This window comes from Carcharhinus amblyrhynchos, chromosome 13 (genome assembly GCF_965287045.1).
Source record: "Carcharhinus amblyrhynchos chromosome 13, sCarAmb.v2.hapA, whole genome shotgun sequence".
NCBI lineage: Eukaryota > Metazoa > Chordata > Chondrichthyes > Carcharhiniformes > Carcharhinidae > Carcharhinus > Carcharhinus amblyrhynchos.
The window spans coordinates 6,222,484-6,236,385 of NC_137336.1; the positions used below are offsets into that span (position 1 = coordinate 6,222,484).

Below are 13,902 nucleotides of genomic sequence, written 5' to 3' on the forward strand. Positions count from 1 at the left end.
AACCCAAATTCAGCATCAGTGAGTAGGATATAGCTTTGTATTTGTCACTTGACAGCACTATGGAAAACACCTTCAATTTTTTTTTTTGACGATCGTGAGAAGACTGAAGGTTTTTTTTAATGTACAGGTGTGATTTTGTGCACATTTTTGTGCACCTTGGATATTTTGCATATTTTCAGGTTTGTGCCTAGAACAACCATTCTGTTATTCTGACTGAAGAGAGTTGCAAATATCTCATATTTGTCTTCCGTACTGAGGTGCATCGCATTCCGGTCACGGAGAAAGGGATAATGGTGGTGCCTTCAACTGCAATTAGCTGATTAATTGCCTACCACCATGTAGGACTCTCCGCGCAGGACGACAGAACTATGATCTGATCTTTTGCTTGTGAGATCGTTTACCTCTGTCATCGCATTCTGCTTTGTTGCCAAGCAGGTACTTCTTTGTTGTAGCTTCACCATGTTGACACACCATTTTTCCGTGTCTATGCAAGTAATTCCAGTTTACTGTCCTGCATTCTGCCCTGAAACAGTCTCCATCCCTCGGTTTGTTTCTGTTGATAAAGTATGGACAGGGGCCCATGCTAGGTCGCAAGATTGCAGATTGTGGTTGAATAAAATTCCGCTGTTGCTGGCCGAAAAGGTGGGTGCCTCAAAGTTGTCCAGTCTTGGGTTGCTGAACCTGATAAAAATCTGCCCCAATCCTCATCATGTACCTGCCACGCAACAAAATGCAGCGTTTTCCCATTGTGAAGACGCGACTACATTTTCGAAAGGCTTAGAATATGTGACACGGTCATTGGTGAGATTGGTGGGGACCAGTTCAAGTAGATGTTGCCCTCTTGTTGGACTTCTCGCAACCAGTCACAGATCCAGTCCAGCTGCTTGCTACTTTAGGAATCAACCCGCTCGATCAATCGTGATCATGGAGCTTGAAGTTCCCTATCAGTCGTGATCATGGAGCTTGAAGTTCCTTATCTAGAGTATATGCGTCATACATGAGTGGCCTGAAATGCAGAGGTATCTGCGTGGACTTGCGCGTGAATTCAAATGGTTGTGTGCAGGTGCCGTTCGACGTAATTCAAATGCTACTAAAATGGTACCGTTTATTGCAAGGAAAATTGAGTACACGAGTGGGAGTTCTGCTTCGGTAATCCAGTGCATTCGTGAGACCACATCGAGTGTTTTTCGTAACTTATTTTTCTCCAGAATTAAGAAAAATTGCTTATGTTTTAGGAGCGGTTCGGGAAGTTTTACTAAATTAATGTCTGAAGTCGGCGCGTTGTTTCATGAAAAAAAAGCATAACAGGCTAGGGTTCTATTTGATTCAGTTAAGAATAATAAGAAAATAGATATGAGGTGCTGAGGGCACTTCACAGGGTGGATGCGAAAAATGATATTCCTTCTTGTGGAAGAATCGACTTCGACTTCACAATTTCAAATTAATTGTTAAAGAACTGTGATCGCTGGTTCTACCTGATTATTGGACACATGTCGCCTGATGTCAGGGGATATCATGGGTCTGGCATTCTGTCGGGATGCCTCCGGTTAACTTCTTTCCCATTGAATAACACTTTTGCAATCTCTGGTAGTTCTGTCCTTTCGGTTGGCAAGAACATAGATCATTATTGAGATGTTAACGTGATGGACATGCCATGTAACATCTGATTAGGGTCGATTCATCTCTTATTTATTTCAGGAATGCAGGCATTGCTTGATCGGTCAGCATTTATAATCCATTCCTAATTATCCTAGAGAAAGTTCTGATGAGTAGGCTTCTTGAACAGTTGCAGCGTATGTGGTGTTTTACACCCAAAGTGTTGTTCGGGAAACGTTTGAGGATTTCGATCCAGAGGCAGCGAAGGAACTGCGATATTAATCTCAAGTGAGGATGGTAAGCTCCAGTTGGTGTTCTTTCCATGCATCTGCTGCCGTTGCCCTTCTGGATGATAGTGGTCCTGGGTTTGTACAGTGGTGCGTTAGGGACGTTCGTGAATTCTTGCAGAGAATCGGGTAGTCGGCATACACTATTTCTACTGTGCGTCGGTGGTGATGGAAGTCAATGTTTGTGGACGGGATGCACCTCAAGTGGGCTGCTTTGTCGTAAACGGTGTTAAGCATCTTGAGACTTGTTGGAGCTGTGTCCACCCAGAAAGTGTGGTGTATTCCACCTGACCTGTGCTTTGTAGTTGATGTGTAGGGTTTAGAAGATGTGAGTTACCCACTGCAGGATTCATAGCCTTTGACATGCTCTTGAAGCCACAGTATTTATATGCTTGATCCGTTTCAGTTTCTATTCAAATAAAGTTCCCAACAATGCTGATGGTGGGGATTTTAGTAGTGGTACTGCCACTGAGCGCAAAGTTGCTACGGTCGCATTTTGTCTGGTTTGAGGCTGTCATCGTCTGGCATTTGCGTGGAGTGCATACTCCTTACCACTTGCTAGCCGAATCCTGGGCATTAATCAAAGCTTTGCATTTTTTTCGACATGGACTGCTTAATTATCGGAGGGATCAAGAAAGCTGGTGAACATTGTGCAAGCATCAGCGAGCATTCCCACTTCTGACAACATGATGGAAGCAAGGTGACTGACGAAGCAGCTGAAGAAGGTTGGACCTAGGACATTCCCTTGGGGAACTCCTTCAGTGATGCCCTGAACGTGAGAGAACTGACCTCCAACGAGCACACCCATCATTATTTTTGCTAGGCAAGACTTCAATCAATATGGAAATTTCTTCCTGATTCCCATTGCCTGCAGTTTCGCTTGGGGTCGTTGTTGCCACGTTCAGTCGAATGATACCTTGAAGTCAAGGACAGTCACTCACCGCACCTCTTGAGCTTAGCTCCTTTGTTCCATGTTTGTCCTACGGCTGACCTGAGACCAAGAGCTTAGCGATAATGATGGAATCTAATCAGATCGCCCGTGAGCAGGTTATTGCTAAGCAAGTGAAGCTAGATAACAATAATGATGAGATCTTCATTTACTTCACTGGAGTATTCACTGATAAGGCCATAAGACTGTAAGACCATAAGACATAGGAGCAGAATTAGACACTTGGCTGGTCGAGTCTGCTCTGTCATTCAATTAGGGCTGATATTTATCTCATCCCCATTCTTCTGCATTTCCCCCATAACCCCTGATTCCCTTGTTAATCAAGAACCTATCTATCTCTGTCTTAAAAACACTCAGTGACCTGATCTCCACAGCCTTCAGCGGCAAAGAGTCCCACAGATTCATCACTCTCTGTCTGAAGAAATTCCCCCTCATTTCTGTTTTAACGAATTTAGCCTGAGGCTGTGTCCTCTGGTTTTAGTTTTTTTTCCCACTAGTGGAAACATCCTCTCCACGTCCACTGATGGGGGCGGGGGTGGGGGTGGGGCGTTATTTGGTTGGTTTGGACTTATCCTACTTTCTGAGTGCAGGACATACCTGTGAAAATTTCTACATTGCTGTGCAAAAGCTGCTGTAGTTGCTTAAATGAAACAACTTTGCTGGGGTCGCGGCAGCTTCTGGAGCACAAGAATTCAGTGTTTATGGCCCCCTGCGACTGACGCAGCCCAGTAGCTTGCCCTTTAGGACGCGGTCTGCTCGGTTGGCTGTGATGTCACTCTTGGTGATGGACATTGAACACCCCCAGACACATTCTGCACGCTTCCCACCTTCAATGCTTCTTCAAAGCTTCAGCTACAGACAATGTTGCAGTGTTGTCAGACTGTATGTGGTAGTTAGCGGAGGTTTCTATGTTCATGTTTAATTTGTTATCATATGAGTTCATGGAGCCCGGAATAGATGTTGAATTTAGATGAAGTAGAGACCATCGTATTGATACATATAGGATTGTTGTGCGGCTTGATAAGTTTAATGCGGAGAGAATTTTCCAATTGTGGAAGACTCCAGGACCAGAAGGTATAATCTCAGAATAGGGAAATCACCCATTTGAATCAGAGATTAGGAGGAATTTCTTCTGTCGGGGGGGAAGTGATACTGCAGAGCTCTATACAGCAGGGCACTGTACAGATTGGGTCGATAAGTATGTTCAAAACTGAGACAGACATATTTTAATCAGTAAGGGAATAAAAGGTTATGGGGATATGGCGAGAAAGTGGAGTTGAGGATTACCACATCAGATCAGTCATCATTTTATTGATTGCTGGTACAGACGGCATGGGCGTTCGCATATTGGCCTTTTGGCTAAGATCAAGTGTTCGATCAGGCCCAAGATGGGGTGCAACTCCTTCTCTTCTCAGGTGGGATCACGTTTGTCTCCCTTGTAAGGACCTTTAATTGAATTCAGTTGGATTTTAAGTTTGGCTTTGGATCGGCCAGTCCATTCGGAGAATTGGCTTTGTAACTTTAAGAATGCAGTGAAATGTTTTTCGATAAATGGCCTACTTCTGTTCCTAAGTCTTATAGCCTCATGATATTCGTTGGCACAAACAATAAGCTCTGCACTACCTGTTCCAGTTCCAGAAACATCTACAACACGTCACTCTGTGCAGTCACACTGTCGAAATAAATATTTGCAAGGAGCTCACAGATGCTGCTCTATCAACATTTCACCAGTCTACTCCAGAACTTACAAAAAAAACTGGTTACTTTAGAAGCGCATAAATTTCGGGCTGGTTTTTGCGCTTTTGACCAATTGACGACTTGTCTGTTTAATTCATGTGATTGGTAAATATAGTGAAATTATTATCCATCGTGATCACTGATTTACATCCTTGAATCCAATTATTATAGGTTTCATTTCCATACAACGCATTTTTTTTTATCAGTGAATGATATACAAAACGGACTAAACGTTTTAAGTATTTGAGACAAGTTTAAATTCGTTTTCACATTATAACATTGTATGCAGTATAAAAACCACAAAACTCCTTTAATACCATACGCCTCTCATGATGCTTTTCACTTCATCTGTTGATGTTAAAATTTCTATCATCCAAATGGATATAGACTTCTACAAGACCGATTGGGGGGAAATAGCTTTGTTACTAATAAATAAAAATTGCCTTTTATGTCTGGAATTTTTATTAAATTAATACAACATTCCCCATATTTTTCTTCTTCATATTTCTGCAACATATTACCATCATAAGTGTGTAACTAACGGTCTTTCTGGCAACTCCAAGTTTCTCTGAATTCTCCAATTTATGTGACGGCAGCTACATCCCACATAAAATCAAAGGTTTTACGCAACATATATTTCAATCATAACGATTAATGACCGTAAGCAGGTGTCCGTTATACGTTTTTGATTCCACGCTCACAGAGACATTTTAAAATTCTCTCCTACCTAACAGAAACCATTTTCTCCACAGCCCTGGCCTTCACATTATATTTTCCACTTTTCCAATACACATTATGAACCCATTATGAAATTGATATAGGGAAGAACATGTTATTGTAGCGGTTGGCATGCAAAAAAAGTGGACTAACCTGCAGGTCCGAATGAATTCTAACCGAACCTGCTGTGGAAATCAAAGGGACACCGCAGTGGCCCTGGCCCAATTTTTAATTCCTACCTGGCCACGGGAGAGGTGCCAGAGGACTGCAGAACTGCGAATGTGTTTCCCAAATTCCGAAAGCGAGCGTTTATGTCCAATTGGCGAAGCAAGGCTCGATTAGCGATAGTCAGCATGACCTCAACATAGGGAGGTCATGCCGAACAAATTTGCTTGAATTTTATGAGGATGCAACCGTTTATGCAGATGAGGGGAATGCAGTTAATGCAGTTTATATGCATCTCAACAAAGCTTATGAGAAGACATATGGGAGGTGGTGTAAAGCAGATTCACCAGGATGCTCCCTGGGATGGAACATTCACGTTATGAAGAAAGGTTGGATAGGTTTCGGTTGTTTTTGCTGGCTCAGAGAAGACTGACTGACGACCTAATGGAGGTATGCAAGATTATAGGGTGCATGGATAGAATAAACAACGAGCAGCTGTTACCCTTAGTTGAAGAGTCAGTCACGAGGGGACACACGTTCAAGGTGAGGGGCAGGAGGTTTAGGGGATGGGAAACGAACATTTTTACCCAGAGGATGACAACAATCTGTAATGCGCTGCCTGCGAGGGTGGTACAGGCGAGTTGCCTCACATGCTTTAAAGAAGTACATGGATGAGCACTTGGCATGCCAGAACATTCAAGGCTATGGGCCGAAGTATGTTATGTAGGATTGGGTGGCAGATGTTTAACATGGGTCCATGCAGGCTCTTCGGCCGAAGGGCCTCCTCTGCACTGTACGATTCTATGATATTGTTGCACTGAGATTCCTTCCCTTGGAGATCATAAAATCCCTATATTGCAGAAGGAAACCATTCGGCCCATCGAGTCTGTACCGCCCACAATCCCACCCAGGCCCCATTCCCTTAACACCACATATTTACCCTTCTAATCCCCTGACACGAGGGTCAATTTAGCATGGCCTATTAACCTAACCTGCGCACGTTTGGACTGTGGGACGACACCGGAGCATCCGGAGGAAACCCACGTAGGCATGGGGAGAATATGCAAACTCCACACAGACAGTGATCCGGAGCTGGAATTGAACCCAGGTCCCTGACGCTGTGACGCAGCAGTGCTCACCAGTGCGCCACCGTGCAGCCCATATGTTAATTGCTGTTGGTGCTTTAAAATTGATGTCAATTTAAATGACTTGTCCAATAAATGCTTAACTTGCCAACGTGCGCTGAAAAGCAGGTTCGCTCAAATAATTTCTTCAGCGGAATATTTTCTTAACTTTCTTGGACCACTCAGCCGCAACAAGTTTTTGAAATCATTGCTAGCTCAAGATCAGTAAACTGTATATATCATCAAACTGGCATTTATATCCCCATAAATGCAATGTAGCCCCTCCAGTGATAGTTAGCACTTGAATTATTGTGACATTTTTGACAGTGACAGCAACCAATGCATATATTGACATACTATGAGGAAATTCTAGGTTTTCTGAAAAATATCTGAACAACAGCACGGGCAGTTGTTACCTGAAACAGAACTTTTCCGAAATGTTATCTTAGGCATAAGTCAGGTTTTGCTTCCAGTTTATACTTCTCTCTCTATATTATCTAATTTACATGCTGAATATATTCTTACGAAGGCGGTCCTCACCTCCTCTGTTGTCTCCTTGCTGAAAGCGATTGATGCCTTTCCGTGATTCGAAGGGACACACGTGTCAGTCTTGAGATCAGCCACGGGTGCAGCCGAACCATTTAATTTGAGAAACAGTAAATCATTCATAGCTGGGTCGTAGCGAAATTGTTGTGAAAATGTCGCGTCTTCATACGCTTGCGTATAGTTGGGTGGGATCTGAATGTTTACACTCGCCTTTTGAATTCCGTGGCGTGAGTTCGCCCGGGAAAAGTATGACGTATTCCAACAGCAAAAGCCACTGTTGATATAATTTCTCCCGTTGTACACTTTAGTACCGAGGAATACAATAGCCACAAGTAAAATAAATGAGGTGGCACCAAATAAGACCATGAGATAGAATTTCAAATCCCATTTCCACGGTCCAGTTGTCCCCAACATTCCAATATTAGAGGCATTTTCTGTTGCATCATCTTGCACAGATACATTGATAGTGATCATGGATGAAAGGGATGGGGTCCCCTTGTCCCTCACCAAAATTACGACCTTTGTCCTGACTGAATCCTTGCGGGTAAAGTGGCGAATCGTCCATATTTCTCCTGACTCTGGAGCCACAGTGAAGAGACTTTCATCAGTCGGTTGATATAGTTGGTAAACAAGTTGAGCATTGAGACCCGAATCGGCATCAGTAGCTATGACTTTTGTAACCAAGTAACCTGGTTCTGCAGATCTTGGTATTGTGTCTTCTGCTGCGGAACCTTTTGTTGCCAAAGGTGACACGATCACGGGGGCATTGTCATTCTGGTCCACGATGATTACAGTGACCGTGACATTACTGCTGAGTGGAGGCGACCCAGAATCCTTCACACTCACATGCACTTCAAAACGTGTTAGTTGTTCAAAATCGAAAGATTGGTGAGCAGAAATCACCCCGCTGACGGTATTTACTGAGACAAAAGAGGGGGCAGGCAATCCGTGTATCAGGCTATCCAAAATAGAATAAGAAAGTTCAGCATTTTGACCAGAATCTGGATCAAAGGCTGACACCGAACCAATGGAAGCTCCAATAGCATTATTTTCTGTAACATGCACGGTGAATGAAGACTGCGTAAAACGTGGCGCATTGTCATTTATATCTGCGACCAGGACTTGGACAATTTTCGTAGTCGACAGTGGCGGGTTGCCAGTATCAGTGCATATGATAGTAATGTTGTACTCTGGCACCTTTTCGTGATCTATATCACCCTGAGTGGCTAAAGTATAATAGTTAGCAAAAGAATTAGAAAGCTTAAAAGGGATATCTGTGGGTATCCTGCAATTAACATCTGCTGTCTTTTCTGAATCTCGGTCTGTAATTCTTAGAACAGCTACTGTTGTGCCTGATGAAGCGTTTTCTGGGATCGCGCTTGACGTAGTAGTTGTTACTATTTCTGGTGAATTATCATTGATATCAGTGACAATTACCAATATCGTACAGTACACTGTGAATGGATATGGACCTCTGTCCTTAGCTTGTACTGAAATTTGATAACGATGTATTTCCTCAAAGTCCAGGACGCCAGTTACTCTGATTTCTCCGGTTGTTGCGTCCAAGCTAAACAGCTCACGCACTTTCTCGGGGGTGTGATCACTGAAAGAATAGATTACCTCACCGTTCAGACCTTCGTCCACATCCACTGCATTCACTTTCACGATCAAAGTATCTTTGGGTGTATTTTCTGTAACAGTAATTTCATAAATGTTTTGTTCGCAAACTGGGGCATTGTCGTTCGCATCAATCACAATAATTTTAACCTCCGAGGTTCCGAACGTCATCGGCTTCCCTCCGTCAAACGCCGTCAGTGTCAGTCGATGAGTCTGTTCTTGCTCTCGGTCTAAGGGTCGCTCCAGCACGAGTTCTGGGACGCCAGCTCCCCCGTCCTCTGACTGCCATTTCAATCTGAAATACTCGTTTGAACTCAGTTGGTACGAGTGAACACTGTTGGTTCCAGCATCCGGATCAAAAGCTCTCTGGAGTGGAAAAGACATTCCAAGTGGCGTAGATTCTGATATTTCCAGGTTAACCTCGCTTCTCTGGAACACGGGAGCATTATCGTTTATGTCGAGAATGTCAACTTCAATACGATAGATCTGAAGTGGATTCTCAATCACAGCTTCTAACAGTAATGCGCAACTGAGGCCTTGCTCACATAGCTGCTCTCTGTCGATTTTTTCTTTTATAAGCAAAATTCCAGTTTTTAAATTCACAGTGAAATGTTGTTTCCTGTTTTCAGATGTGATCCGAAACTTGCGTTCAAATAGCTGTTTAACATCTAAGCCGAGGTCTTTAGCAATATTTCCAACAAAGGCACCAAGCTCTAATTCTTCAGGAATTGAATAGCGAATGTTTCCATTTACCGCATCGGAAACATACACGAGAACCACGTGAAGAACGGGCCATAGCGGCATTTGGCTATTTCGCAAGAAGGTCATTCTGGAACAATGTACCGGGAAATAACTGTCTGATTCTCAGATGAATTTTACGCTTCTTATTGTAATCGCGAAAACCCGATTGCTCATTACCTTAGTTTTCGAGTTTTTGAAAGATTGGTTTTCGGCTCGGTCCGATTGTTCTTTGTGATAATCGCAAACGTTATTTTTGCAAATCCCATTCAATCCTCTCTGACTCTTTGCGAGTTGTGAATCAAACGCCTGGAGAATGTTCCTCCTCCCTTTGATACTGCGCAGTGTCTGTTGCAGGGGCAGGGGTGCTGGATCCTCAGCCGCATTTCCACATCTCATTGGTAGACAGCGACACAAAGAGACTGGGCCAATAATAACATCATATAATCTTAAAGCGGCAGTGCCTCTAGAGATGACTGGAAGAATTGCGTTGTTCATTTATGGTTGTGCAACTTGAATTGTCATTTATGTTTACTATTTACTACACAATTCATAGGATGCCCTCATTGACGTGAAAGATAATTAGTATTATATTTTATCGGTTAATGCAACATTTACCTGACTATTGTTGTTTACCACTCTATGGGTATATCATAGAAAGATGCATACATGGAAAACAGAAGCTGGAATAGATCTTACGGCTCTTCGATCCAGGTCTGCTATTCACATTGATCATGTCTGATCATCATTCAATTACCTGATCCCCCCTCCATATATTTGATCCCTATTACCCCAAAAGCTGTATCTAATTCCTTCTGGAAACCACACAGCGCTTTGACCTCAATCACTTTCTGAAGCACTGAACTCCACAGATTCGCCACTCTCTGATTGAAGCAGTTTCTCCTCAGCTCAATCTTAAAAGGTTTACCCCCGTCCTCAAACAATGATTCCTAATTCAGGACTCCACCTTCACCAGGAGCATTCTTTCTTAATCTACCCTATGTAATCCTGTTAGGATTTTATCAATTTCTATGAGATTTCCTGTCACCCTTCTAAATTCGAATTAATATAGCTCTTGCTGACATAATCTATCTTCATATGACAGTCCTGTTATCCTAGGAATCAGCCTGCTAAATTTTCACTGTAGTCCATTCACAACAAGAATCGCCTTCTGCAGATACAGTAAGTAGTCTTCCAACACTAGGTTTATTTGGCAGTACGGGCTTTCGGAGCGCCGCTCCTTCATCAGGTGACTGGTCAGGAGTGGCCCTCACCTGTCCAACGCCGGCAACTCCACTTCTGCAAATAAGTACACCAAAACTGCACATAGTACTCCGAACTTTGGCCTCAGTAATTCCCCATATAATTGCTATATAACATCTCTATTCTTAGAGTCAAATCCTGTCGCTATGAAATCCAACGTACTATTTGTCACCTTTACTGCTTACTGTACCTGCGCACTTACTTTCAGTGACTGATGCACAAGGGCACCAAAGTCTCGCTGAGCATCCAACTCACTCAAATTATAAAGTCTAAAATAATAATCTATCTGTCTGTTTTGGTAACTAAAAGGAATAAACTCACATTTATCGACATTGTACTGCATCTGACATTCACATTTTGACTCCGGCTTACCCAAATCACGCTGAAGCGTCTCTGCACCACCTTCGGAGCTCAAACTCCCATCCAACCGTGTACCAACTGCAAATTCAGTGATAATACTTATAGTTCCCTTGTCCAAATCATGAATATATAATGTGAACAGTTGGGGAACGAACACAGATCCCCCAGCTACTCTACTCGTTTCTTTCTGCCAATCGGAGGAAAAAAAACTTTTATTCTAAATTTTTGCTTTCTATCTGCTAGCCAATTTTCTATCCATCTCAAGACGGTATCGTGGCACAGTGGTTGGTACTGTTGCCTCACAGCGCCAGGGTTCAATTCCGGTGACTATGTGGAGTTTGCACGCTTTTCCCGTGTCTTCATGGGTTTCCTGCGCATGTTCCAATTTCCTCCCACATTCTAAAGATATGTGGCTTAGGCTGATTCGCTACGCTAAATTGTCCCTTAGTGCCAAGGGGACTAGCAGTGCAAATATCTGGGGGGATATTGCATGGGCGAGATTGTTGTCGATGCAGGCTGAATGTGCCAAATGGCCTCCTTCTGTACTGTAGGGATTCTGTGATTCTAATATGCCGACACTGAAGTTAAGAAAGCCCACCACTGCCTTTACTTTCTCAGAAGACTAAGAAAATTTGGCCTGTCAGCTAAGATTCTCGCCAACTTTTACAGATGCGCCATAGAAGACATTCTTTCCGGTTGTACCATAATTTGATATGGCTCCTGCCCTATCCAAGACAGCAGGAAAGTACAAATAGACGTGAATGTAGCCCAATCCATCACGCAAACCTGCCTCCCATCCATTGACTCTGTGTACATTTCCCGCAGTCTCGGCAAAGCAACCAGCATAATTAATGACCCCACGCACCCCGGGCATACCCGCTTCCATCTACTTCCGTCGGGAACAAGATACAAAAGTCTGACGTCACGTACCAACGGACTCAAGAACAGCTTCTCCTCTGCTGCCATCAGACTTTTGAATTGACCTACCTCACATGAAGTTGATCTTTCTTTAACCCTAGCTATAACTGTTAAACTACATTCTGCACTCTCTCGTTTTCTTCTTTCTGAACGGTATGCTTTCTCTGTGTAACGCGCAAGAAACAATGATTTTCCCTGCATACTAATACATGTGGCAATAATAAATCAAATCGAAAGCACACTACCGGCAATATCACACGTTTTACCATTATTTGGTAATCTGTTGTGTCAAAAAGTAATCTAATGAACGAAACCATCTGTTCTCACTGCTCTGTCGGATTGTTCACAGGCTTGGTTGAATCGGACTTGTTAGTTATCGCCTACTTCGATTGTAACCTCAGTCTAAACCCATAAGGTCGTTAATGTCATATGATTCTCAGTAGAACTGGCTGCATTGTTAGTTTTGAACAAATTCCGCAGACTTAAAGCGAATGCCATCAACAAAAAACGGTATTTTTACCGATGTCATACATGTTGCAACCGTCATTGCAATATGAGGACTACAGATTTTCAAAAAGACGCAGCACCACTTTTACTGAACAGCTAAGGATCAACAGGAAATGCCGTCTACATCACGGGCCACGACTATTTGAGACTGCACTTTGATACGCTGTGTTGCTTAATTTAGCTCTACCATCTATACATCATTTCGAATTAAGTCTGAATGTTAGCAGTTTCTCAGAATAGCTTCAAAAGTTCTACGATGAAAGTATTATTTAAAGGTGGACATCAAATGCTCGCCGAGTCAGCGATACCCACATTCTGCGAAAAACTAAAAAAAATGCAGTGCTCCCCCAACACCAAGAGCCATCACCGCCCCTCACCTAAGCCGACCCTTTCACCAGCTCTCTCCATGTTTTTTTCTTTCCCACCTAAGGCTTCAGAACCTAATTTGTTGCGAGATAGTTCACCAGATTCCACGATCCTATTTGATTGCTACAATACTAAATCCATGATCTCTGAATCTCCTGGTTCTCACGAAAGCTCTTATTAAAATTAGTTCATCAGTTCATTATAGCTACCTTTTGAAATCAACTATAACGCACCAGGCCTTTAAAAAATCCGTTGTGGATGTCTCATTTCCGCAAAGGAACACCCCATGCGTAATCTTTCCGTGATCTGCAAAATTGTGTTTCCAAATCCATAAATCACACATCTTGCACTCTCTGTTGCAATTCATCTCATTAGATTTTTGCTCTTCCATGATCTCGGAACAGCCCCGATCAATATGATGCATCACCTGCCACGCATTGTCCATGGTCCCTTAAAAACCTCGAAATTCCCTTTAAGGGTTCCCAAAAAGAATTTGCACTGGCACCAATACTTTGCTTCCCCCATTTTTCATACTTCTCTTTGTGCCCATTAATTTTTTGCGCCGTTGAATGCTTCTCTACTTGCATGTCGATATATTACAGCGTAACTGTGCAATTATAATCGTTAAGCTGCTCATGCAATTAAACACTGACCATTATTTTCATCAATAATCAATCCAGCATGAAGGATGTGAAACATTGACACTTGGATAGCAATAATCTTTGATGTGATGTGATTTGATTTCATTTCTAATTGTCACATGTATTAGCATGCAGTGAAAAGTATTATTTCTTGCATGCTGTACAGGAAAAAAAATACAAGGCAGCACGGTAACACAGTGGATCGCACTACTGCTTCACAGCTCCTGGGACCTTGGTTCGATTCCTGGCTCAGGTCACTGTCTGTGTGGAGATGACACATTCTCCTCGTGTCTGCGCGGGTTTCCTCCAGGTGCTCCGGCTTCCTCCCAGAGTCCAAAGATGTGCAGGTTAGGTTGGTTGGCCATGCTAAA

General features: G+C 43.0%; 1 protein-coding gene across 4 annotated transcripts in view; it reads right to left on the reverse strand.

Annotated features, from left to right (window-relative positions):
* LOC145351669 (protocadherin-10-like) overlaps positions 1-13,902 on the reverse strand; it is a 207,283-nt gene that overhangs the window by 55,030 nt on the left and 138,351 nt on the right. Inside the window, exon 1 of one of the 4 annotated variants that reach the window (XM_080201235.1) lies at positions 7,116-9,744. The exons of the other annotated variants lie outside the window; for them this stretch is intronic. Coding sequence (XP_080057361.1) covers positions 7,116-9,566 — 2,451 coding nt within the window. The 5' untranslated portion in view covers positions 9,567-9,744. Of the gene's footprint in view, positions 1-7,115; positions 9,745-13,902 lie in introns of those variants that run through there. 4 annotated transcript variants of the gene reach the window in all.